Source organism: Mesoplodon mirus (genome assembly GCF_964341445.2).
Source record: "Mesoplodon mirus genome assembly, chromosome: 1".
In the NCBI taxonomy this organism is placed as follows: Eukaryota; Metazoa; Chordata; class Mammalia; order Artiodactyla; family Ziphiidae; genus Mesoplodon; species Mesoplodon mirus.
In genome coordinates, this window is record NC_138976.1 from 13,713,306 (window position 1) to 13,739,786 (window position 26,481).

Below are 26,481 nucleotides of genomic sequence, written 5' to 3' on the forward strand. Positions count from 1 at the left end.
GAACATGCTTCTTTTCCCTGAATTGAATATGAATAATTTATACATTGGTGAGGAGGAGGGAAAATTATTTCAGAATTGTTATGCTTTAAAAGAAGTGATGAGCTCTTGAAATGAATTTGGACTGTTCTGACAAACAGGTGCAGGTTAAGGATTCACTTGATCATCTGGTAGGAGGGGTCCCGGTGACCCTGAGTGCACAAATGCTCGATGTAAACCAGGAGATATGCGACTCGGAGTCAAAGCAAAGTGTAACACGTTCCAGTGATGGAGTAGCTTCTTTTGTGGTGAATCTCCCATCTGAAGTGATGGTGCTGGAGTTTAAAGTGAGCTGAATTCTTCTGTTAAATTTTCTGGGACAGTGTGTACTTTTGACTGTGTGTTTTGGCCAATGTGCAGAACAAATGCGGCAGATTTTATACATGAGTCCAGTGAACGGTTCCACAATTTTGCATCCAAAAAAAGAAAAGAAAAGCACCAGAGGCAATCTGCAAATTCATTGAATGGTCCTTGAGGAAGATAAATCTATCAGTTTTTTATTTGGGGTGAATTATTTTCTCTTATGTCTGTAAGACTGTATTAGAATCTAGAAGTATCAAAATAGGTATAGCAGTGGAAATCAGTGATAGAAATATTCTCTGTTTCCCACCTCCCAACTTTTTATCTCTTTTCAGGGCCACAAAAAAGCCAAACGTGGAAGCCTCTCTTTTGTCCAGCTGTATGAGTCACTCTACCTTAGAGCTCACTTAATAGTCTTCTCTCCCAGCAAATAATATTTAGGTTTCCAATCCCAAATAAAAAATGAGTAAGTTAGTAATGCATGTCAATGACCCCAGCATGCATAGATTCACTATCATCTACTGAGCCCATATGAAGTGCTAGGCATTGTGCTAACCATTTTGCAGCTGAGGAAACAGAGGCTTTTAACCTTTCTTATGGTTAAATAACTTATCCAGACAATAAATGATGGTACTCAAGAGGCAAACCAATGCCTATCTCACTCCCGAGCATGGGCTATTAACCAACCCCTCTGCTGTCGAAGGCCGATATTGGTGCCATGATATCATTTCTGCCCGACTCTGTCTGTAAGCCCTTCTCTGTGCCACGACTTCACAATGAAACTGGGCCAGAGAGTCTGTGTGATGTCCATTCACAACTCCTGTCCCCAGTCCTCAGGACCTCCCCACTGCTCCCCTTCCAACCCATAGGAAAAGGAGTTCCCAACTCACCATGACACTTCAGGAAGGGTGCCAATATTCCAGGAGCATCTTTCTCTCTTCACTTCACCAGACTTTCCCACCATAGCCCACAATCCCATATTATCCCAATTATTGTCCATAGCCTTTGTAGAGTTACTTGATACCACAGCTGTACAAACACTTTGGAGTAATGGATTTCTTTTTTCTTTAGAATTTGGTGTTGTGAATTTTAGAAATTTATAAAGCAAAGAAAGGAATTGAAAAGGTATGTTTCACAGAAAACATTACATCACAGTCCATGTATCTTTTTTCACTTTTTTTCCTTTTCAGGTCAGGACCAAGGACCCAGACCTTCCAGAAGAAAATCAGGCCAGCGAAGATTACCGAGCAATAGCATATTCATCTCTCAGCCAAAGTTATCTTTATATTGACTGGACTGAAAACTATAAACTTTTGCTTGTGGGAGAACACCTGAATATTGTTGTTACCCCCAGAAGTCCATATATTGACAAAATAACTCACTATAATTACTTGGTAAGTATAATAATGATAGATTTACACCTATCTATTCCCCCACCTGATTTTCCTTTGCTTATAGAAAAGCGTTAGAATGATCCCTTACATATATTCTTACAAAGCACTTTCCAAAACATCATCTAATTTGATAATCAATTTTTCAAAAGCCTTTGAGACAGGGCATGATTTTCATGACTACTTCACAGATGAGGAAACTGAGGGACAAAGAGATTAAAGACTCACTACAGTCACTCAGTTGGGAAGAGGAAGGTTGTAGTTAGATTAGACCTGGGAACCTCTGACTCTGTGTTATATGCCTTTCACCAAAGACAGCCTGATTCCTCCATAGAGAGAGCCTGATTAAATTCTCACATTACCTCTGCTCTACTTCATGGCCAAAGATTACATGCCTAGACCCATTTAAAATATGTGCATTTCATTGGAAAAAAGAGGGGACCCAAATCCTGTTCTTAAGGGTTGAGTCATATCATACTTGCTCCAGCAACATCCCTGTTACATCACTTAAATTAAACGGAGGTGTCAGTCAAGGCTGGCAGTGAAAGGTAGGAAAGAATGTAAAAAAAATGTTAAGGGCTTCCTGACAATTACCCAAGAAATGGAATTAATTATTCTGATGATCAGGCCAAACAGGTGATGATGATTTTTTTCAACAGTTTTGAAGAAGAAATTTAAAAATAAATGAGGACCATACTGACTGATGAATAATTAGGGGACTTGTTTAGGGACTACGTACCAAAACCACATATACAGTCCTGTTCTCTAAGGACAATTTAAGGGATCTTTGAGGACATTTTGGCTTCATATGATTTTTAGGGTGGTTTTTTTTTAACCTCACACCTCCAATTTAGAACCTAATCTCTGGCTTTAAAACTTAAGGCCAGAAATTAGGGAAAAAGAAGATGCACTCTACCTCCTCATCTATATTTTTTAATCAACTAAACAAGGAGATGTTAATGACAGTGTGATGACTTTAAACAGATTTGAGGTCAAATTTTAGCTCTCTGAATTCGTAGCTAGGTGGTTTTGAACTGAAATCAGTATGACATTTAGTTAATTCCTGAACCTCAGTCCCTTTATCTGCACATTGGAGATAGTATTCCTATGCTTCTGGTTATTATGGGAACTAAAAGAGTTAATTAAATGTAAAGTTCCTGGCACATAGTAGGCCCATACAATGTTAACTTTCTTTTTCTTTAACGTAATTTCTACTCTAGCTCCAAGCTCCATCCTGAAGCAAATGTTTTGTTTTTATAATTACCATTGCTACTGCTGTTTATTTTTAGATTTTATCCAAGGGCAAAATCGTTCACTTTGGCACAAGGGATAAACTTTCAGATTCAGATTATCAAAGTATAAACATTCCAGTGACACAGAACATGGTTCCTTCAGCTCGTCTCCTGGTCTATTACATTGTTACAGGAGAACAGACCGCAGAATTAGTGTCTGACTCAGTCTGGTTAAATATTGAAGAAAAGTGTGGCAACCAGCTCCAGGTAAGCCACAAACTATAAGTCACAATCCAACTTTCTTCTGAATAAAGGGGCTGTAAATGCAGCTATCTGTGAAGTTTTTGTGTCATACAAATGATATTTTCTTTTTCAAATGACCTTATAGGTTCATCTGTCTCCAAGTGCAGATACATATTCCCCTGGCCAACATGTATCTCTTAATATGGCAACTGAGTTGTATTCCTGGGTGGCTTTAATGGCAGTGGACAGTGCTATATACGGGGTGCAAAGGACAGCCAAGAAACCCCTGGAAAGAGTTAAGTAGTGCATGGCCTTGGTTACTGGGGTGGCCCTATGCAGTACTTCACAAAGTGTGGCCATTAGGGTAAGTCGTGGGGCAAGAATTAAGGGAAGACTAGACCTGCTTTTCTATAGTCTACTCAAAACAGTGACTCTTAGGAAGGTAAGCCATCCTCACGTTAGCCTCTAAAGCCCAGGTCTATCCATTTTTACTTTTCCAAGTATGGACTTAAGCACTTTAAAAACATATGCCATGATAGCAATTACATTCATGGGCAAAGTGCCATTGATTGGGAGGGTTTGGAGATTTGGGAGCAGGGAGTTTATAGTAACAGCAACAGAGAAGAATGAATAGGCAACCACTGGGGGTTTTTTGGGTTTTGTGTCCTTTTTCTTACTCATTAAAATCTGTGGCCCAGAAGAATCTGAAAATGATTCACTTCCCCTAAGTTCCCATTGATCTCCCCTAAGCTCTGCTTCTATTTTCTAGGCTTGAATTTCTTTGAAGGAGGAAGAAAGAACTGAGAAACTATGAAGTTAAAAACATTCAGAAAGGAAAAAACATTTGGGGTCAAAATTAAAACTGGAAAAAGCCTCCCCCTGCAAACAAGTTCTCACCCACTTACAACCTAGAGCCCTCTTCCCCAAAATGCAAGAGATTGTGCTCTTTTTTCTATTAGCGACTTAAAAATTAGCTTGTTTATTAATTCACTTATTCATATATTCACTCATTTATTCTTTTTTGAACATTATATTGATTGCAGTATGCATCCTGTGTACAACACAGCATGGGTTCAATTTCGAAGAATCACCTCATCAAAGCTTAAGACTTAGTTCTTGATTTAATTTTGAATAGATAAGTATTTCTAAATACAAAAGGACAAACTAAAGGAATGAAGTTGGGAAATTTGGTCTTTGCCCATCTGATAAATGAGTGGGCTGTGTATTTCACAGATTTTTTAGAACCATGTAACAACTTGTACCTTTAGTTTTTCAGAGGAATGATTTCCACATCTGAATAGGCTCACCATTTTGCCTTTTGTTAACTCCTAAGAATTATTAAATTAACTAACTACCTCTGGACAGGTATTTCAAACTTTAGAGAAGAGTGACCTGGGCTGCGGGGCAGGTGGTGGCCGCAACAATGCAGATGTATTCCACCTGGCTGGACTCACCTTCCTCACCAACGCAAATGCAGATGACTCCCAAGAAAATGGTAAAACACTCAGTACTTTTTGTTTATTCTTCAAATTGATTCCTGAAATTTACATGGATGATTTGCCTCCCAGACCTCAGTTTTGTCCCTCCTCCAGAATATTCTCTACACTGATCTTATAATGACATGACTAGGTAACTCCTCTGTATAAAATGTTTCATTAGCCTTCAAGATAAAGTACAAATTCTTTACTGTAATACTCAAGGCCTTCCATGATCCTCTCTCCAGCTCTTTCCAGCTGTTTCTCATCTCACTCTACATGACCTTATGTCTAAGCCATACAGAACCAAGTTAGTTATGGGTGGCACTATTTTACATCTTTGGGCCTTTCCTTATTAGGACTGCTTTCCCTTTTATTAGCCTGGAGAAGCTAGAAGAAGAATCATCTCCTTAATTTGGCCTCTTCCCCATATAGAATTGATCATTACCTCCTCCTTTAATAGGGGGAATACCATAGGGAGGACTAGATCTATTTATAGCAGTGCATCATTGTACGTTCTTACACTTAATTACACACCTTGTCTCAGTCACTGCACTGGGAGCTCTTTAAGGGCAAGGACCACATCTTAATCATCTTCTTTCTGTGGTTTTAAAATTGTTCATAATTATACGTGATACTATTATTTGTAGTAATATAAACACCAAAAATAATTAAAATACCATACCTAACGGAAACATGGCTCACTCTAAAAGCTTAGATATTTCCTTGTAATCAGTGGATCAAAAAGGTTGCAGGATTAAAAACCAAATTCAGATCAAACAAGTCAAACTGTGTGACAATAGATTGTGAGCCCCTCTAAAAACAAGTCATATTGAGATGTGTAGTGTGCGGTGCTTAGTCGAAAGCAGGTTCTCAATATTTGTTGAATGAATGATGTGAATGTTTTAAAAAGTTAAACAATTTCACGGAATTTTGTGGTTTTTGAGATTTTATCTCCTTTTTCCCCTTCTTTTTCTTTATCTTTTTAAAACAGATGAACCTTGTAAAGAAATTCTCAGGCCAAAAAGAACGCTTCAAAAGAAGATAGAGGAAGAAGGTACTCTAAAAGTTTCATGTGATTGCCAAAAGGTTATGGTCGTGTCATTCAAAAGATGGAGAAAAGTAAACATTATCTAATTTCTCCTAATTCAAATAGAATGGGTGAAAAGAAAGATATGTACAGACATCTAGCTCACCTCCCCTGGAAAGGTTAATCCAAATTAATCCAATAGTTCATTTGCCATAACCTTAATCTGAGGGAAATAAGTCTTTGTTATTTCTATCTCTAAAATATAAAAGATTAACTTTTATTTGTCACAAATATTTCCTCTCTGCAAACTTCATCTAGTAATTAAAAATCATATTCTTCCATTTTATTCTAACAAAATCCATGATTTAAGTAACTTTGAGATATACCTGGAAGTCTATCTCTTCTTGCATACATTTAACAGTTAAGAATATTTTAGATTATTTGGGGTGGGAAATAATCCCAACAGAAATTATTTTTAAGTATTATTCAGAACAGAGATATGATAATTGGCAATGCTATAATAGAAAGAACATTGAACCAGGAGTCAGTGCCCTGAGCTCAACTAATAAAGATGTTTATAGTAGTACAATAATACTTTCCATCTGTATATGAGTCATTTTAATTCTAACCTTCATTCTAAGTTTTAATGATATGAAAAGAGAGATACTGATTAATCGAAGCACTTATGATGAGGAAAGATGCCACTGGTGAAGAAATGTTTGAAACCACAAACCACAAGAAACGTTTGAAAAAAATAGGATTTTTAGCTTGAAGAAGAACATACTTGTATAATGATGATAACTATCTTCAGATATTTTCAGGCTTCTCAGATCATTAACTTATGTTACTCAAAGGGTGCTGACCCCAAGGTGCCAGTTTCAAAAGTCAGTACTCAGCTTAGTTGCAGGAAGCTCTTAACCATTTAGTGCAAATCAGAGTGGACTACCTTATGAGGCCACATTCTCCCATTCCTAGGGTAGTTCCAAAGCGGGCCTGGACAGTCAACTAGCCATGGCTGTTGTGGGGCTGGGGTCCTGTGACAGCAGAAATCCAGTATCCCTCAAGAGCCTTTCTAAGCCTGAGATGTTTTGACTCTATGCATAATCAAGGGCACTTGAATTATTACCATTTCAGCTGCTAAATACCAATATCCAAAGTTGAAGAAATGTTGTTATGATGGAGCCTATCGTAATGATGATGAAAACTGTGAGCAGCGAGCCGCTCGGATTAAGATAGGCCCAAGATGCGTCAAAGCTTTCAAGAACTGTTGTGCCATCGCAAGCCAGTTCCGTGCTAATGAGACTCATAAAAATATCCAATTGGGAAGGCTACGTAAGTTTGACATTTTCTCTTGGAAAATATGGGGAACTTGATGTAATTTGATGCTTCCAGAAAAGGTGGTTTACATGCTCTATTTAAAATGGGAAGTAGAAAAGATAACTTGCAAATGCTGTTAAGGAAAAAATTTTGTTGTCATTTTTGGGAATCAGAAGAGGTATATATAGTACAGAGCAGAGTGCACTAGTCCGTAGTCAAGACCCAGGCGAGTTTGAAGCTGACTCATTCTATAAACGTGAATGATTATTTATCCTCTCTGAGCCTCAATCTCCTCATTTTTAAAGCAAGAAGCTTGGGCCAGGTGATCTCTAATATGCCTTTGAGTTCTAAAATTCCATGGTTCTGTGATGTTACAACCATTAAAAATTCTGTTTATACCTATACTGACCACATATAGCAAAAGATTTCTAAATGTAGCATAACCTTAAATGTACTCACATAAAGTTGAAATCTTATTTCAATTTCAACCACAATATACATTTTCAGAATTTATAGAACTCTCATTAACATGTTTTCAGAACTTTTAGGATTTTCAACTCATTTATATACAGTCAAGACAAACAAAAGCAGAGTGACAGATCCTGTTTGATTGTTTTGCTTAACAGTATGTCTTTTTTTGTTGTTGTTACTTTTTTTCCTTTTTAAAAATATTTATTTATTTATTTATTTATTTTTGGCTGCATTGGGTCTTCATTGCTGTGCACAGGCTTTCTCTAGTTGCAGTGAGCAGGGGCTATTCTTTTGTTGTGGTGCACAGGCTTCTCATTGCAGTGGCTTCTCTTGTTGCAGAGCATGGGCTCTAGGCGTGAGGGCTTCAGTAGCTGCGGCACATGGGCTCAGTAGTTGTGGCTCGTGGGCTCTAGAGCACAGGCTCAGTAGTTGTGGCGCATGGGCTTAGTTATTCCACGTCATGTGGAATCTTCCCAGACCAGGGCTCGAACCTGTGTCCCCTGCATTGGCAGGCAGATTCTTAATCACTGAGCCACCAGGGAAGTCCTTAACAGTATGTCTTAAATGTCATCATTCTGAGTGGGTACATTTCTGCAGAAATAAATTCTTGTGGCCATTTATCAAAACCAGGTTATTAGATATATTTAGGTTGTTTTCAGATTTTTGCTTAGTACACACAGTATTTTTTATGAATAATCTAGTACGTATCCATCTTTTGTGGTCCAGTTTTTCAACTCTAATCATCTGGGTTGGCATCAGCTGCCTGGAATTCAGCCTCTGTAGCTCCCTCCTCTCTGTCCCTTGTTCTAGACAGCTTGGCCTCCCAAATTCCCATGGATGGTGTTGCAACTCTGCCAGGGTCTGTATGCGTTTCTCTCCCTGCTCTAAAGCCTGTAAACTGCCTCCAGACAGTAAACCTGGATAATTTTAGGGTTCATCCAATCTGTCTCCCTTTTCTCAAGGATCACTGTCCTGGCTCACTTATGCTCTAATATTTGAAAGCTCTTGTGTCTGGCTTTCTAGTTTTCTTAAGGCAGAGGTGTAACTCCAGTCCCTATCAGTGCATCTTGGACAGAAGCAGACATTCTGTCCATTATTTTTTTTTCTGTCCATTTTTATTAAAGAAAATATAAATAAATTTCTGAGGTAAGGCAGATAATCATATAAACCTCCCTATTTTACAAAATAAAAACAATTATTGCAATTTTTTAAATGCAAATAACTTTATAGACTAATTAGTATCTTGTATAATTTCCCGAACATGAAACATTTAGCAATTTAAAAAACAAATTATTAAACATATTTTTAGGCTTTATTCATTTTGTCAGTGCCAATAGTGGAGAAATCCTAAGGCCTTTATTGTTCTATTTTGAAATCACTAAACAAAATGTTTTACTGACCTTTCCGAAAATGCTTAAGCTATTAATTAATGTCCATATTTTAAAATTCAGCTCTAAGTAGAATTTATGTTGTTTTTCCGTAACCAAATATACTTTTTCCCCCAGATATAAAGACTCTTTTACCAGTAACCAAACCAGAAATAAGGACTTATTTTCCAGAAAGCTGGTTATGGGAAGTTCATCATGTCCCCAAAAGGTATTATATTTCTTTGACATTTCTCTGAAAAATATGGGAAAATGCAAATATTCTGACCAAAAATCTGGAAACTACCCATTTCCCAATATTTTATTTAAGAGTTAAGATTATACCACCATTGGGTCAAATTTTATTTTACTTCTTTTTTTTTAGCGTGTGATTTCTTCTAATAATTGGTTCCAGGTCATGATTAACTCTTGGGGAAGAAGGGTACCATTCCATTCAACTTCATTCCATTTCAGGTAGCCTTTACCGAGCACAACTGTGTGCTTTACACTGCATTATGCAGCTGTTTTCATCCTGAAATATGTGTAACTACAAAACATTGATTAATAGGGAGAAAGGTTCTTTTCTCGTTAAAGTCCTTTATTCAACACATGTTTATAGAATGCCTACTCTGTACCAGGCACTGAAAACAGTGCCCCTTCCCTGAGTGTCATCCTTCCTCAGGTGGGCCAGGGGGTTGGGGGGTGGGGCTCAAAGCACAGACTTTCCAAGGAGCCGTCAAGGCAGTGAGTTCAGGGCCTGACATCCGACTTCTAATGGGTCTCCTGGCCTCTACCCTTGTCCTGCCTGATTCCTCCTCCACAGTGTTGTCCACTTCATCTGACATTGCCCCTTGGCTAGCATTTCCCCTCTCAGACCTTTCCACCACTGTCCCCCACCCAGTGATTGGATGTATTGCCCCTCTCAATGAACTCTGTTGCACATATCACACAATATAATAATGTCCTGTTTACCTGACTGTCTTCCACATTAAAATGTAAATACTTCCAGGACAAGGACTAAATTCAGGTTAGTTTTATATTCAGGACCTGGCATAGGGTCTGGCTTCTAGAGACACTAAAATAAATTTGTTGAATCAATGCACACCACCTCTGAACTTTTTTAAAGTTTTATTGGTACAGTTATTACAGTGAATCGCAATTTATATACTGAACTATTTCTTCCACTAGACCGTGAACTGCTTGAGAGCAGGACTGTATCTATGAGTGCTGTGTACTCAGTATTTAGTGGTATGCTTGACACAAAGTTGGTGCACAATAGCTGTTTGTTGAATGAGTATAAGCTTGATCTTAATCAGAAATTTTTAGTTATATCAACTTCGTTATGAGCAGTGTTAAAATGCATTAGTATTTTGCTTCCCTATTTTAGAACATACTACACAATAAACATAATTTTTTTCTTTGAATTGTATGTTTTGAATTTGCAATGTTTCAAACACATCCTTCTGAATTTGAATTCTCATAATACAAGTGAAATATCTAAAAACATGGAATGAGTATAAGAGTTACTGAATAAACTTTTCTTGCTTGATTTTTCTTTAATACCTGATGTGATTTTGTTCTGTTGTGATTTTTTTCTTTCTTCTAAAGTAGTATGAAGCAAGAATTCTGTTAATGCAAGCTGTCAATTTGGGTTAATCAATGTTCCGATGTATTTGAATATATCAACATTTTAACTTTCAGAAACCAGTTGCAGTTTGTGCTACCTGATTCTCTAACTACCTGGGAAATTCAAGGTGTTGGCATTTCAAATAGTGGTAAGCAAATTGAAGTTATATACTCATGTAAGGAATGATTTGATTTGGCAAAATGCATTTTTTTTTTAATGTTGGGGGTAGGAGGTTAATTAATTAATTTATTTTTGCTGTGTTGGGTCTTCATTTCTGTGCGAGGGCTTTCTCTAGTTGTGGCAAGCGGGGGCCAGTCTTCATCGCGGTGCGCGGGCCTCTCTTGCTGCGGAGCACAGGCTCCAGACGCGCAGGCTCAGTAGTTGTGGCTCACGGGCGTAGCTGCTCCGCGGCATGTGGGATCCTCCCAGACCAGGGCTCGAACCTGTGTCCCCTGCATTAGCAGGCAGATTCTCAACCACTGCGCCACCAGGGAAGCCCAAAATGCATTTTTTTTGTTATTGTTTTTTTAGTTTACACAGGACTTAAGTGGTGTCATTTATTAAAACCTATTTTTAATGTATTACAAAGAGACTTAGATGTGCCCACATCGTGGACTGTATCAGTTTCTTCTTTTGTTCTTCTATTAGCCATCATTTTATAAATACTGATGTGAAGCCCCCATTTTCCTTTGTATTTTTTCAGTGAGTAGAAGATTCAGTAGAGTTAGAGAAAAATATATAATTTCTTCCCTGGACTAGTGCCCTTTTGTGGTGATTTAGTGCAGACAGTTTATAAATAATTTCAGGCTTGGCTTGTTTGCTTGCTATATTTTGTTCTTATAAATCTTGGTTTCCACAATCAAAATTTTTATGCCGATTAAGCGGAACCAATAATGAATATCTAAAAAAGAGATTTGGTGCTCTAGTTAATAAACATTCTCACGCCTTAAATAGAATTAAATATTTGTTGGACAAATGAAGCTTTCTGTTAATACTAATAATTATTGAATGAAGAACAATGATAAAAGAATAGATCTGAAAAGTTCTTACCACAATAAAAATAATTTGTAATATGTGTGGTGGTGGATGTTAACTAGACTTATGTATACAAATATTGAATCATGTTGTACACCTGAAGCTAATATAATATTATACTTCAATTATAGCTCAATTTAAAAAAATCAGTGAGTAGAAAATTCAAGGACATGGGGTGTTAGGGCAGAGAAAAACTTCATCTAACTTTCATTTTTTCCTTGAAGCAAAGCAAATCTGAGACATTTTAATACTAATAAGGCATTATGGGAATTCCCTAATATGCTTCAACTTTGCTTTCACTTTGGGCTGAAGGTATATGTGTTGCTGATACTCTCAAGGCAAAGGTGTTCAAAAATGTCTTCCTGGAAATGAATATACCATATTCTGTTGTACGAGGGGAACAGATCCAGTTGAGTGGAACTGTTTACAACTATAGAACATCTGGAATTCTGGTAAGTATTTATGGTATGTTCAAATAAATGGAAAAAATGAAGATGTCCCTGATTTTCTGAGAATTCTATTAATGGAATTATCACATACACACACACACAAACTCAACTCAATGAAGGGAAGAAGAAAAGAAGAAGAGTTAAGATAACTATTCATACAACCCCAATTCAATGAAGAATACAAGTCCTTAAGATAATCAATGTGCTGTGGAGGCTCAGAGAAAGATGAGCTTACATTTGGTTCATTCATCACCCTGATCTCCTTATCTCTAACAACCCTTTCCTTTCCTCCATTTTAGCCATTCACACTCTTCACTTTGCTGATCTTGTCTTCCCCCTGGAAAATTTGATTTCAAACATCTCACCAACTGACCACCTCCTACCTATCCTTCTGACTCATTAACCTTGTTACTTTGTAGCTACAGTTCTACAGCATCATTGAAACCTCCAGCTCTTTGACTCCATTACTTTTTATTCTTCATTAGCCTTCTTATGCTAAAGGCTTTACTTCACTCCTTGTTCAGGTTAGAATTCATAAGCCATCATTATAGCCTCACTGATTAAAAACATGTCAACTCCCTTGATCCCCTTTTGCTCTGGGGTACACTCTGTGAAAAACTCCAGCCATGGCCAGACCCACCATTTGTCTTCTTTTTGCCAACACATTTCTAAACAGAGTTACACATTAGGCTGTCTGATTTCACTTGAAAATCACAATCACAAAATTTTATATAGGAACTCAATGCAGTCTGAAAATCTGACTCTTTTTTTTAAAGCTCTAATTTTATTCTTAGACATGAGTATTTCAGTGGTCTCCAAATATTTCGCTTATAGCTCCCTAAATCTTTTTGGAAAAACTAAGTACCCCATTGGCACATTTTTAAATTGGCATCTAAAATTTTTCATCATAAGTTCAAAAAAATATGCAAATTTATAACTGGGAATACTTGAGTATTGATATTTTAAAAATAAAACTGTTATATCAAACTTTTAAAGGTATACAGTGAATCTAAATACCATAGCAATCCATTTAAAAATACCCAAATAAACTCTTGTGAACAGATTGTATACCATTCCTTTTATCTGTGAACTCATATTTCCATTCCACTCTCCTAGTGTTATATATTTTACACTTGAATGTTTTCTATCGATTACTCTCTCATACTTTGATGCAACAAAAATATGTACATATGCTGAAATTGAATTATTTTTAAGTTTTATGATTATAAGCCTCTAAGTGTCAAATAATTGCTTGCTGATCTAGTTAAAAATGTATTCAGGTCTTCATAGGTATTATCCTGAATTTATAAATTACTGTAAGGGAAACTGACTTGTCTACAATATTGAATTTTTTACATCTCTTCATTCTTTTGCTTTATGTACTAGATCAGGGGTCAGCAATCTATGGCCCATGGGCCAAAACTAGCCTGCTCCCTCTTCTTTTATGGCCTATAAGATAAGAATGTTTTTCACATTTCTAAAAGGTTGAGGGGGAGAAGTAGAAGAAGAATATTTCATGGCACATGAAAATTATATGAAATTCAAATTTCAGTGTCCATAAATAAAGTTTAAAGCCACACCCGTTGTGTAGGTATTATCCATGGCAGAGTTGAGTAGTTGTGACATAGACCGTATGTACTGCTTTCATTGCATTGCATTACTGCTCAGAGCACCACAAAGTGCAATGACATAATTATAATTAGACAGTATTTTAAGTGTCACACATCTCATGGTACTGCCATATTTTAGTTAATTTTTAAATTATCAGTGCCGTATTCATCATATCAAAACAAGAAACAAGAACATCTGAGATATCTCAGGATAATTACCGATTAATTACCTTTCCTCTTGAGTACAGATCACACTTTCCTATTTCTTTACATCTAGTAACTTTGCATTGACCCTTGGACTTTCTTAATGAAATGTTATAGAGACTCTGGATTCTATTATGATCCTCTGAAGAGCTTTCATCTTGGTTTGTGTGTTTTAGCAGGCAGTTGGCTGAATTAATCTCAAACTTTGAAATCTCATTTCAGTTCCTTTAGCCTTAGCTGGGATGCTTAGAATCTGTGCTGTGCGTAGTTCAAGGGTTGACCAGGTTTGAGCAAAGTTTATATGCTGAACCTGGAGGTCCTTCACTTTTCCGCTGTGGTGGCTGCGCCATACTCTGTCCCTTGGTTCTTTAAGCCAATAAGATGGCAGGTTCTACTGGAGGTTTAGCTACTCCTTAAGGGACTAATGGTGACTGCCCTCAGGTTAAAACTGTAAAAAAATATGACCCTCACACAGTGTCCCTCCTTTCTTCTGAGTGTCACCTTCTCTTCCAATCTCTAGTGCCTTCAGGTTGTTTTTGGTTTTTTTAAATATGTATTTTGTCTAGAGCTTACAATTATTATTTGCAGAAGAGTTATCCAAGTAGGAGCTACTTGGCTATTTCTGAAAGCAGAACCACTGCCAGAATTTTTGGGTTTTGGGTTTGTTTTTTTGATATTTGTTATCAGTTTCAAAAGTTGCTTTCTATCTCAATTTACTAAGAGTTTTTATAATGAATTCATGTTGAATTTGATCAAATCACTCTTCTGTAACTATCCTTAACTACCCTACCCCAGCTCTCCAGGGGGAATCACTGGCCTCAGGTGACCCAAAAGTCTTCTTTAACTCCTGCCTCACCCACCCTAGTTGTTGTGTTTCCCAAGAAGATGGTTAAGAGGGAAAAGGAGCTTACCATTTTTGAGAAATTCCTCAAAATTAGTTGTTGAATGTTGTTACTCTTCCTTGTTTACCTGCTTGATTTATTCTGGATCTTACAGATTTATTATTTTTGGTATAGTTCTGTCAGTTCACTAGATTTTGGAGAGGAGATGAAAAATATTCACTGTTTGAGCCAGAAGTCAGTAGGTATCATTATTATCCCCATTACAAAGATGAAGAAATGGAGGGTCATGCAATGTGCTCTTGTCACACAGGAAATGGCAGAGCCAAGATTTGAACCTAGGTCTTTCCGGAGCCAGAGTCTGGCTGTATAATGGGGTACAAATGGGAAGTTAATAAGAGGCAAGATTGGAAAAGTTGGTCGGGGGCATATTAGGCAAGACCTTAAATGCCAAGAGATGGAGTTTCCAGTCTTTCATAAAACAATTTATTGAATACCAAAGGCTGAGCTATAAGATACAAAGATGAATAAGACACACAGAGTGCCTGAGCCTGGGCTCCCGCTGCCTAAAATATAAACATGTAAAGAGACAGTGTAACAAATGCTATCACGACAACATGAAAAAAGAACTTCAGTAGTGTTGTACCCGATTTAGTAGGTAACAGTCTAAGGAATGTTAGATGTTTCTGAGCCAGTGTTGAGCTTTCTAGACATCCTGTCACATTGCTAAGCTCTATGGCAACTGGTTTGTGTGTTTTAGAAAATCTGAAATGAGCTTTCTCTACAGCCTTGGAATCTAAGGGATTGTTTAACGAGTACCAGGGGAGAGTTTTTGTCCAGATGAATGTAATCAGGGCGTGCTTTCCTTATCATAAAATGTTTTGAAATAATTGTTCACTGGTGATATTTCAGTTCTGTGTTAAAATGTCTCCTGTGGAGGGAATCTGTTCATCGGGAAGCCCAGACATTGACCCTCAGGGGAAAAGTTCCTCCAAATGTCTGCCCCAGAGAATAGAGGGCTCCTCCAGCCACTTGGTGACCTTCAGAGTGCTTCCTCTGGAAATCGGCCTCCACAACATCAGCTTCTCACTGGAGACTTCTGTTGGAAACGAAATCTTAATAAAAACATTACGAGTGGTGGTAAGAAAATATGCTTTTTAAAAATTCTTTCAAAAACACTTTTTTCTTTCTGAAAAAAAAACTTACCAGCAACTCATGCTTAAGTGATTCAGAAAGAGACACACAGAGAGAAAATGATAACACAAACATAACAAAATGTTAACATTTGGGGGGATCTGGGTGGAGGTTATCTCAGATATTTTTGGACTATTCTTATAACTTTTCTTTAAGTCTGAAATTATGTTTTTAAAGTTTAAATAAAACAATGATACTTGCTCATTGTAGAAAGCATGGAATACTGAAAAACCACAGAGAAGAAAATTAAAACCACCAAAAACCCCTACAACCAGAGATACCCAATTTTAACATTTTGGTATATAGTTTTCTGGAGTATTTTTTCCCCCAACACATTCAGAAAATGTTTTGAAATCTGTGCCAGATATTATGCTAAGTACTGGAGCTACAGCAATAAATAAGATAGGATCCATGCATTTATAGTTTAGAATTTATAGTCTAGAAAATTTTCCATTTTGTAAATGAGTAAACAGGCCAAAAAAGGAAGAAAACTATCATTTTTTAAGTACTGTTTACCCATACAGTCTGTTGAGAGTTTTCATGTTATCTTTTTAAGATTAAGATTCTTGGCAAGAATGTTAATGACAGAACTGGGTCTTCCGAGGTCTTCATTCTCTTGAGTTCTGTTTTCAGCCATGAAATTCACTTCAGTAAACATGTATTGACTTATTTTGTGCAAGGCACATTCTATTTTCTATACATCTTTGCATGGTGGTTCCATGCACAGATTCTGGAGCCACACTGCCTGTGTTTAAATCCTGGCTCCACTACTTCCTAGTAGTGTGACATCTGATAAGTTTCTTGATCTCTCTGGGTGTCAGTTTCCTCGTATGTCACATGGGAGCACTACTCCATAGAGTATTTTTGAGATTAAATGAGCTAATACATATAAAGCACTTAGATCAATTACCTGGCTTATAATAATTTTTATTTAAGTGTTTGCTCTGATCATCATGCAAATAGCCAGAAAATCTTATTCCTGGAGGTAGGCATATAAGTATTTAAACATACTTTGCCTTCTCAAAAAAAAAAAAGGATTTTTTAATTGGAAAAGTAGTCAAGCTGATTCAAGCATTCAGGTCATATAAATTTAATTATGTTCTTAACTGAACAATTTTTGCCTTTATTTTAGCCGGAAGGTGTCAAAAGGGAAAGTTATGCTGGCACTACTCTGGACCCAAAGGGTATCTACGGTAGGCAAAATGAGTTTGTATTTTATATGTTGTCTTTTGCCCTAGAGAGATGTGTAACCTGAAACACTATTTTTAAAAATGTTAATTGTCTAGAATCAGAAATATCCACTTCTTAGTTCACTGCCATTTTTGATAGCATGTGTTACATTATAATCTGGATGGGTTTAGAACAAAGAAAAATAATCCCATTAGGTTTTTGTTTGTTTGTTTGTTGTGCCTCATGGCGTGGCTTTCAGGATCTTATTTCCCCACCAGGGATCGAACCCAGGCAGTGAAAGTACCAAGCCCTAACCACTGGACCTCCAGGGAATTCCCAAAGTAACCCCATTAGTTTTAAGTACAAAGCATTGAAATAGTAATCATCGCATGACTTCCCTTATATATTAGTCATTTTACCATTCTATCCATCACAATAATAAGTTATAATGTTTTCTTATAAAACCATCAGTCCAAAGAACACCTAAGAAAAAGTCATTTACATTCTTATCTAACGTGTTATTTGAAAACACAATAATGCTGATAAACTACTTAATAAAGCCATTCCTTATTGTTCCTGCTTCCTTGCTTTTCCTCCAGTTGAGATATTCTGAATCTTCCTTTTTTTTTGAATCTTCTTAAAGTTAGAATTGTGCAAACATTTGAGCACTTCATCAAGGCCTAAATACCTATGTATTTATGAAATTTAGAATGTTTTCAGTTAACAATTATTTTCACCAAAAAAAGACAGACTACTGTAGTTCTTATTAAATGGTTGAAATTTACCTTATTGTTGCATTGTATCATTCTTCTTTTCTTTCAGTGATACAGCAATGGAAAAAAAAAAAGTTTCCTTACAAATCAAGACCACTATACTCAGAGTGCTATTTCCTCTAGGAAAGCAAAGAATTAATATTTACATTTCTAATCAGCTGAGTCCCATAAACTGAATAAGGATGACTTCATGCAAACTTTTTTCTCTAATTTTTTCTTCACACAGACCTCCTCCCAGCCTGTGAAGGATATATGGGGAGATATATGACAAATTCTGAGGTTTTGGCCTCATGCAGTCACATCACACCTCAGAGCCACTGCTTCCTTTGTCTTCTCTTTCTCTTCCCCCTTATGCCTGCTATACTAACATTATTGCAAACAGCTTTCCAAAACAGCCGTCTTACCCATCCCAGGTGTGAACATCAGGCCCACAAGACAACAATGATCTTTTATCGGGGAATAGATCTCTCCATCAAAAATCTTGGTTAAAAAAAAGAATCTATGCCTCTTTCCAATCTTGTCATATGACTTTTTTCCCTTATCATTTTAGACAACTTAGATTCAGGCAGCTTTGTTACTTTCCAGAGTGCTAAATAGGGTAAAGATGACAACCAATTCTGTCTAGTTTATTTCAGAGATTTTATTAAATACTTCCAATCTGTGTATATTGGAATTGCTATACTGCTATGATACTTTACAGAGTTTTTTTTAAAAGGCTAAAAAAACATATTTGGAAAAGTAAACAGACAATAATGTTAGAGGAAATCTGAGAAAAATATCAGTGAGGGAGAATGAGGTATCAGAACAAATTGTAAAGTAACAGTAATTAAAATTATGTGACATCAGTTTAAAAAGAGACTAAACACAGAAACTCAATACACAAGACTAGCCCTAGACTTTGGTTCCTGCTTTCTCTGCCTGACAAGCTCTCTCCCCTACTTCTTCTCAAATCTCAGATGCAGAGAGTTCAGCTCCTCACCCACCTCAGTTCTCAGCACATCATCATCATTGGTTTGGGCAGGCCCCTCTCATGTTTTATTTTCTCTCCTCATGCCTGACCTCCACTCCCATTTCCCTTCCTTCAAATGCCCCCAATCTAATATGCTTGAAATATGTCTTAGAGTATGGAGGAAAGGTTGTTTTGTGTGTGTGTGTGTTTTTAACATATAAAAGGTATTGTGCTATAGGTCCTGTTCTAGTTCTTAAGTTTTTAAACACAATACTCTGTTTTAAACAAATATTTCTATTGCTATACATGCATTTAATTCACTGCTTCTACACAGTATTTTAGAGTATATTCTGTTACCAAACTCAGGTTCGGCTGCTTGCCACTCAAAAGGCAATAATTTGAGAGGCAAATGTCAATAGAAAGGAAAGATGCTTTAATCAGAGAAGCCGGCAATCTGGGGAGAAGGTAGACTTGCATCCCAAGACCAACTCCAAAGTTTCTGCTCAGCCATTACAGTTTTTAAAGGAGAAGGGGGAAGAATCTCAGTGAATCATCTAGGCAGAAGGTTGAATTCTGCATCATTCTCCATTGCGTGCAGACTGGCTGACTCTTCAGATGTTATCTTGCCCACGCGATTTGCCTGCAGGATTTCTAAAGGGGCTGTTGGGGGTAGAGAGCTAGTCATTCTTTTTTATTTTTTTAATTTATTTTTGGCTATGTTGGGTCTTTGTTGCTGTGCGGTAGGCTTTCTCTAGTTGCGGTGAGCAGGGGCTACTCTTGGTTGCAGTGCACAGGCTTCTCATTGCAGTGGCTTCTCTTGTTGTGGAGCACGGGCTCAAAGTGCGCGGGCTTCAGTAGGTGTGGCACACAGGTTCAGTAGTTGTGGCTCGTGGGCTCTAGAGCGCAGGCTCAGTGCTTTCAATTCCCCACTGTCAAACATCATTCCATTTCTATGGGATCAGGGGTGAAGGTCCATCTTCCGTAACTTTCTTCATGCTGACATAGGGCACCATATTCTCAGAGTGGAAAATGTCAACATGGGTCTGTAGCATCTTTGCTGACAATTTTAGTTGCCTGCTTACATATATGGGCAGAGTAAGATACAATTATTTTGATGCCCACAAAGATATAGTTTATTATGAGCAATAATGTTAATCCCATTCTCTTGAGGCCAGTTCTTGGAATTGTGCTAGCCATAGATTCAGTACTGCTCAAGATGGAGCAGCTAATGTCATGGCTATAGTCTGGTCCTCATGCAGTTAGCTTTTTTCCTCTGGTGGCAGTTACAGTATCTGTAAAACAACTCAGGAATGTGCATCAGACACTCAGTCTGTGACTATTGTCTTAATCATTAACTGCTCATTTTTGTACTTGGGGGCCCTGCAGGGTTCTGCTCAGTTCCAATTCCACCACAATTTTACTTACCCATCCCCTAGTGACAGGTTCCCCACTACCATCAACAATGCTGCAATGAACATCCTTATTCATCTCCCTTTACGAATCTGTGTGAGAATTTATCTGGACTATGTTTCTTGGAGTTGAACTGCTGGGTCAAAGGGCATACCTATACTGAATATCATTTACTTCTGTCACATTGCTCTACAGAATGGCTGTACTATTTATACCTCCACCAGCACTGCATAAGGATTCTCCTCCTTCCACATCCTCACCAACACTTGGTGTTACTCACCTCTCTAAAATGTGCCATTTTTGAGGGGTATAAAGTGACATCTCATTATTGTTTTAATTTGGATTCTTCTGATTACAGTGATTTCTAAACATTTCTTCATGTACTTGGTAGCCATTTGGACTTCCATTCTGTGAATTGCCGATTCCTATCTTTTGCACTTTTTTCTATTTTCCACTTGGGTTTTCTTGTCTATTTCTTGTTGATTTTGTCTCTCATATACTTCTTTGAGCAGTCGTAGACCTTAGTGGGTTTTGAACAGTAATCTTTTTTTCTGATATAGTCAAATTCATTATAATTTCATTTTATGGTTATATATCTTAGTTCACAAAGACATTATTGCATATTTTATCCTGTTGGTTTTAAAGATTTAACTTTTAAATGTTTTAATCTCTCTGGCATCTACCTTTATAAGTGATGCCTTGATGGGTCTTTTTTATGATCTCTGACAAGGAGTAAAATTGACTTCTCTTAGTTTTAGCTTTTTTTTCTGTACATTTTCCATCTAGTAGAAGAGTTGATAATGAGAAATGAAATAGTCAAGGGCAGGTATCAATGGAAAAAAAATGGTGGAGGATCAAATTTAGATAATCTCAAACAACTTACTGCCATAAGTACCATATATTGAGCACAAACTGTTTGCCATGCTTTGTCTACATTATTTTTATCTTCACAAAAACCCTTTGAGGAAAATACTATTACCTCTATTTAACTGATGAGCAAACCAAAGCATAGAAAGATTGTGTCTTGCCCAGTGTAAGTTCTTTCTGAACTCAGTACTCTTTCATCCACATTGCAAAGCTCTCAAATGTCTTCACTGACTTTTATTTTAATATTATATCCTCAGCATTTATCAAAGGTTGATGAGGAAAGAAGAGGAACATTCCTGTCTCTTCTGCAAAGCCATGGTTTGGACATGCAATTGCAAAATGTCACTAGTTTTTTTTTTAGCATCTACCATGTGCCAGGGACTAAGTGCTTGGGACTACAGCGTTCAATAAGAATGGTTCCTGCCCTCAGAGAGCTTTCTTAGCAGGACAGTGGGAGGAGGAGTCTCTTTGTGGTGACTACTATGGGTTCTGCAGTAAAGCTTCCTGAGTTCAGATGCAGCTTCATCTGTACTAGCTCTGTGACCTTGAGCAATTTGCTTTCTAAGCCTCAGTTTGCTCATCTATAAAATTAAAATAATAATAGTAGACACAGTGCATAGGGTTGTTGTGAGGATCCAGTATAACAATGCATTCAAAGAGCTTAGCAGTGTGCTTGGTATTCTAACAGTAGAATGATAAATACTATCATTTTCATGAAATAAACCAATGATTACAGTAGAAAATGCTCCGATACAGCATGCTTAAACTCTGTTATTGTGCAGAAAGAAAAAGTGTCTAAGTTAGATGGAGAGGAGAAGGTAGAAGGGATTTCAGAGCATGCTTCCCAATGGAGCTAATCTTCACATTACCTTGACTAAGGAATTACTTGTTAGTTATTTTTAGATTTCAGTTCCGGGAATAATTTTCTGTCTTTGGACAAAACAGCATGCTCCCTTTTACTGATGAATAAGATTTATATAACCTATTTATTTCCTATCGTGTAATGACCAGGAAGCTTACAGTCAACTTTAATGCTTTATTTAATGAGATTATATAAGCCTAGGGTTTGATTTAAAAAATCCTTGATTATTTTAAATTTCCCTTTTAAATTTTAATATTGTTGTTATAAAAGAGTCTATTATTTTTTTAAAAATTCCCTGAAAGTAGGTATACTATAAATAATCTGCAAATAGTCTTCCCTCAAGAACTCTGTGTAAATCGAATAATTTTCTTTTAAATTTCAGGCGTCATTAGTAGAAGAAAGGAGTTCCCATACAGGTTACCATTGGATTTGGTCCCCAAAACAAAAGTCAAAAGGATTGTGAGTGTAAAAGGTAAATTAACAAGTGCCATTTTTATTTCTTATTTCAGTTTGTGTTTCAAACAAAAATCAAATATTCTCATGATTATCCTATTTCTCCTCTTCTCTACTCAGTTGCATATACAATAGGGGACCTCTGGGAGTACCCTATTCTTACTCCCACCTTCAAATCCCTAACCACTCTTCCAACCCTGTTCTTCCAGTGGCCTGATTGGAATGGAGATGCATGCTCCCATGATGGAGGGTGAGGGCTGTCATTGGCCCAAAGACCTCTCTAAAATGAAAGTGCAGCTGCGTCCAGATTTAAAGGACTTTCTATTAGCCTAGTGGCCAGTCCTGTTCCAGAGAAGGCTTTATGACCTGCAAATGGCCCCGAGAGAGCAGCTCTGCTCTTTTAGAGTGCCAGTACATTTGTAGAAGTGGTGTCTTTAGCAGGTTTTATCCCTGGTCTCCAGCCATTAAAAATTCAATGACACATCATCAAAATAATAGAATGTCCTGACTACATTTTATCTTAGATAAAACCTTGGAATCACAGAATGTTAGTACTGGAAAAGACCTTTTTAATCATGTCCAACTCTGTAGTTAGATATATAAGAAAGTGTTTTTCCCAGGGTCTCACGATGAGTTATAGACAGAGCTCTCATAGCACTCACAGAGTGTTCACAGTTCAGACTCTTAGCTTTGTTTTGTGGGTGCGATCGATTCATAGAGTTTACAATATCTAAAGCTTTCAGTTTCATGGCAACTAATTTGCCATGTCCTCTATGCTGTAATCTGCCCACTGTATGAAACCATCTTATCCCCATATTGCAGTGGTATTTTTAAGTCTGCTTTTGGTGTTTCTTTTAAATACATCTTCTAATCAAATTTTTTTCCTCTCCCCAGTTCTGAGAAGTAATTCAGCTGCCTAGATAAAAAGGAAAGGAGAGGGATGGTTGCTCTTATCTCCATTTAAAATATACTGTTACTCAGAAGTTGACAGAAATTGATTGTACCTACTATGATTTTTGTTTGTGTGCTTGTTTGTTTGTTTCAGGACTGCTTATAGGTGAGGTCATGTCTGCAGTTCTGAGTCAGGAAGGCATTGATATCCTTACCCACCTCCCCAAAGGGAATGCAGAGGCAGAACTGATGAGCACTGTTCCAGTATTCTATGTTTTTCACTACCTGGAAGCAGGAAATAATTGGAACATTTTTTCTGCTAACTCATTAACTCAAAAACAGAACTTGAAGAAAAAATTAAAAGAAGGTAAGAAAAAAACTATTTCACATATTATACATTAAAATCTTGTGATTTTTAAACTAATAGTTTGATTAAACTAATATTTAAGTTATGAATTGTACAAAAGTTTATTTGTAAAAGTATTTCAGCCAAAAAAAAAAAAATCATGAGGTGGACTCTGTTACACAAATAAATACTGTTTGCTGGAGCGCTTTGGCTTAACTTACTGAAACCCCTGGATGAGATACAAGACACCTGCATTCCAAACTCTACAGAGTACTTCCTTCCTTCTTGAATGAGCTCAGAATGTTCTACTTGATAATTCCCAATTCAAGCGATTCATATACTTCCTTTGAGAAGTTCAGTGTTGGCCACAGAGCATGTGCTTGCTGCCCAACACCAAAGGAAGTTTAGTGTTCCCAGGGGCTAATAAAGCACTCTCTGAGTAGAAATGGGGGTCACTGAAGCACTGTGTTCTTTCCCTGGTGCCTCTTAGGGATGGTGAGCATCATGTCCTTCAGAAATACTGACTATTCTTACAGCATGTGGAAGGGTGGAAGTGCTAGCACTTGGTAAGTAGAAAGTTTTTACGTGCATTTTCATACAGTAGTCAATTAACTAAAGAATAACAACCTTAGTGGAAACGCTGTCCAGTTGCTCAGGCTAAAAAGCCTGGTCATCCTTCACTGCCCTCTTTCTCTTACAGGCCACATCTGATCTAGCAAATCCTTTTGGCTGCACCTCCGAAATATATCCTGAACTTGACTACTTCTCACCAACTCCAACCCACCACCCTGGTCCAGGCCATTCTCATCTCATACCTGGATTATGACACTAGCCCCCTCTGGTCTTTCAGCTTCCGCCCTTGCCCCTTTTCAGTCTATACTCAACACAGCAGCCAGAGGGACTCTGTTAAAACATGTTAGGTCACATCCCTCAAAACCATTCAGGAGCTTCCCATCTTACCCAGGGTAAAAACCAAACTTCTTACTGTGATCTACCAGGCCCTACATGATCTAGCCCTACCTCACCTCTCCAACTACATCCCCTACTACTCTCTTTCACTCCACTCGAGCCCCACTGGCCTTCTTGCTGTTCCTTGAACATGCCAGCCATGCTTCCACCACAGGGCCTTTGCATTGACTACTCCCTCTTCCCCCTCTTCCTGAGGTATCAGCATGGCTGACTCTGCTACCTCCTTCAAGTCTTTACCAAAAGTCACCTTCTCACTGAGGCCTCTGTTGATCATTCTATCTAGCATGCCATTCCCATCCCAACACTTCATATTCTTCTCCCCAGCTTTCCTTTACTCTTTAGAATTTATCACTAACATTCTTACTTATCACACTTATTGTCTGTCTCGCCACTAGAATGTAAGCTCTATGTGGGCAGTTTCAAGTATTCCTAGTGCCTGGTATGTACCTGGCATATAGTAGGTGCTCTGTAAGTACTTAATTGGTGAAGCATAATAACTTCCAAAATTCTGATAATTTGAGGGAAAGTCAGTCTGAATTAATAAATCCATATGGCAACTTCTTTTCAAAAAATAATATCATACTTTGACAAAATATTTACTAAAAACACTGTGACAGGTACTTTGTAGGTTCTACTATATGAAACACTTTTAAGGGTTTACAATCTAGAATAATTGTCTTTTAAATTATGCCCTTTAACTGTTGAGAGTCCCCAGGATTTTATCCTTGACCCTCATTTTCTAGACTCTCTCCTTGTACAATCTCATCTTTGCCCATGACTTCCATAATTCCTATGCACATGATTCTCTAATCACGTCTCAAGACCTGTCTTCTTTCCTTAGTTCCAGATCCACATTTCTGTGGACTTGGGAGCCAAAAGCCCTTTGAACACATTCCATGCCAAATTCATTCTTTTGTTCCTCTGTTCCCCTAATCAGTGCCCAGCAATACTTTGTCCTCCGCTGACCAAGTTTGACTCCTCCCTTTCCTTTTGGCTTTATATCCAACCAGTCACCACGTCTCACAGATTGTACCTTAGAAGTAGGTCTGACCCTGTGTGGGTGGCACATTTGAAAGACACACAGGCCCCTGGAGTATGGCAACCAGAGGATAAAACCCAGGATGCAGGGAGTGGAGGTCGATACAGACTGGAAAACACCACAGCAGGAGCTGGAAGCTAAATGCCTGGAGAACAGAAATCCCCACGAGAAGATGCGATAGCCTCTCAGGAAACCCCCAGAGCCTCTCAAGATTCTGGGCAAGACTGAGTGGATGGTGTTCAGCCAGAAACATAGAAACACTTGGACCCAACCACCCCAGGCCCAACTCCATGAGTTCCTTTGGAGATAAACATACATAGAAGAAAATGGCCAACACCTGAATACTTTCCAAAAAAATTTTTTGTAGAAATACAGGGAAGATACAAAAAGTACTAAGAATAATATTCCTCTAAAAAGGAAAAGGAAAACAAAATTTTAAAGTGAGGGAGAGAGTCAAGTCTCAAGGGCTTCTGGCTCCTGGGCTGCTGAGTGAAGGAACTGGAGGGGAGGAAAGGAGACATAAGGGGCACATGGGGTCATGAAGTATTTAGATCCCCTCTGATATTCTTTGAGAGTCAGTAGAGACTGAACTTACTTTTTGACTAAGTAATCATAATAATTAGAGCTTCCTTGGGAGGTGGTGAGTTCTGCATCAATAACATGGCTCAAGGGGAAGCGAGATAAACAGTCCCACGGATGTTGGGGAAGAGAATTCAGACCTCAGACGGGGATTTAGATAGCTTGTACAAATTTTACAATCTAGAATTTTATGATTTCGCTCCTCCATATCTCATGTTCATGAGTCAGTGCTTTAACACAAAACTATTTGTTTCAACACTATTGTCTTTAACTTTAGAGAAAGAAGAATTTTTTTTATCATCAGGCATCAATTTTCAGCTTGTGTACAAGCTAACAATGTTGCAGTCACAGAAGAT

The 26,481-nt window shown here is 37.6% G+C and overlaps 1 protein-coding gene across 3 annotated transcripts in view; it reads left to right on the plus strand.

Moving 5' to 3' along the window:
- The window catches only part of C5 (complement C5), an 83,191-nt gene that overhangs the window by 25,498 nt on the left and 31,212 nt on the right, over positions 1 to 26,481 (plus strand). For 2 of the 3 annotated variants that reach the window (XR_014294334.1, XM_082624364.1), the window contains exons 11-25: positions 138 to 323; positions 1,527 to 1,730; positions 3,017 to 3,226; positions 3,348 to 3,497; positions 4,568 to 4,697; positions 5,672 to 5,734; positions 6,842 to 7,039; positions 9,001 to 9,091; positions 10,561 to 10,634; positions 11,834 to 11,973; positions 15,536 to 15,763; positions 16,950 to 17,010; positions 22,231 to 22,320; positions 23,347 to 23,559; positions 24,029 to 24,104. Coding sequence is in view for 2 of the 3 variants with exons in the window: in XM_082624364.1 (XP_082480490.1) it covers positions 138 to 323; positions 1,527 to 1,730; positions 3,017 to 3,226; positions 3,348 to 3,497; positions 4,568 to 4,697; positions 5,672 to 5,734; positions 6,842 to 7,039; positions 9,001 to 9,091; positions 10,561 to 10,634; positions 11,834 to 11,973; positions 15,536 to 15,763; positions 16,950 to 17,010; positions 22,231 to 22,320; positions 23,347 to 23,559; positions 24,029 to 24,104 (2,114 nt within the window). In the remaining variant the exon portion in view is untranslated. The remainder of the gene's footprint in view (positions 1 to 137; positions 324 to 1,526; positions 1,731 to 3,016; positions 3,227 to 3,347; positions 3,498 to 4,567; positions 4,698 to 5,671; positions 5,735 to 6,841; positions 7,040 to 9,000; positions 9,092 to 10,560; positions 10,635 to 11,833; positions 11,974 to 15,535; positions 15,764 to 16,949; positions 17,011 to 22,230; positions 22,321 to 23,346; positions 23,560 to 24,028; positions 24,105 to 26,481) is intronic. The other variant, XM_082624365.1, reaches the window with a different exon arrangement.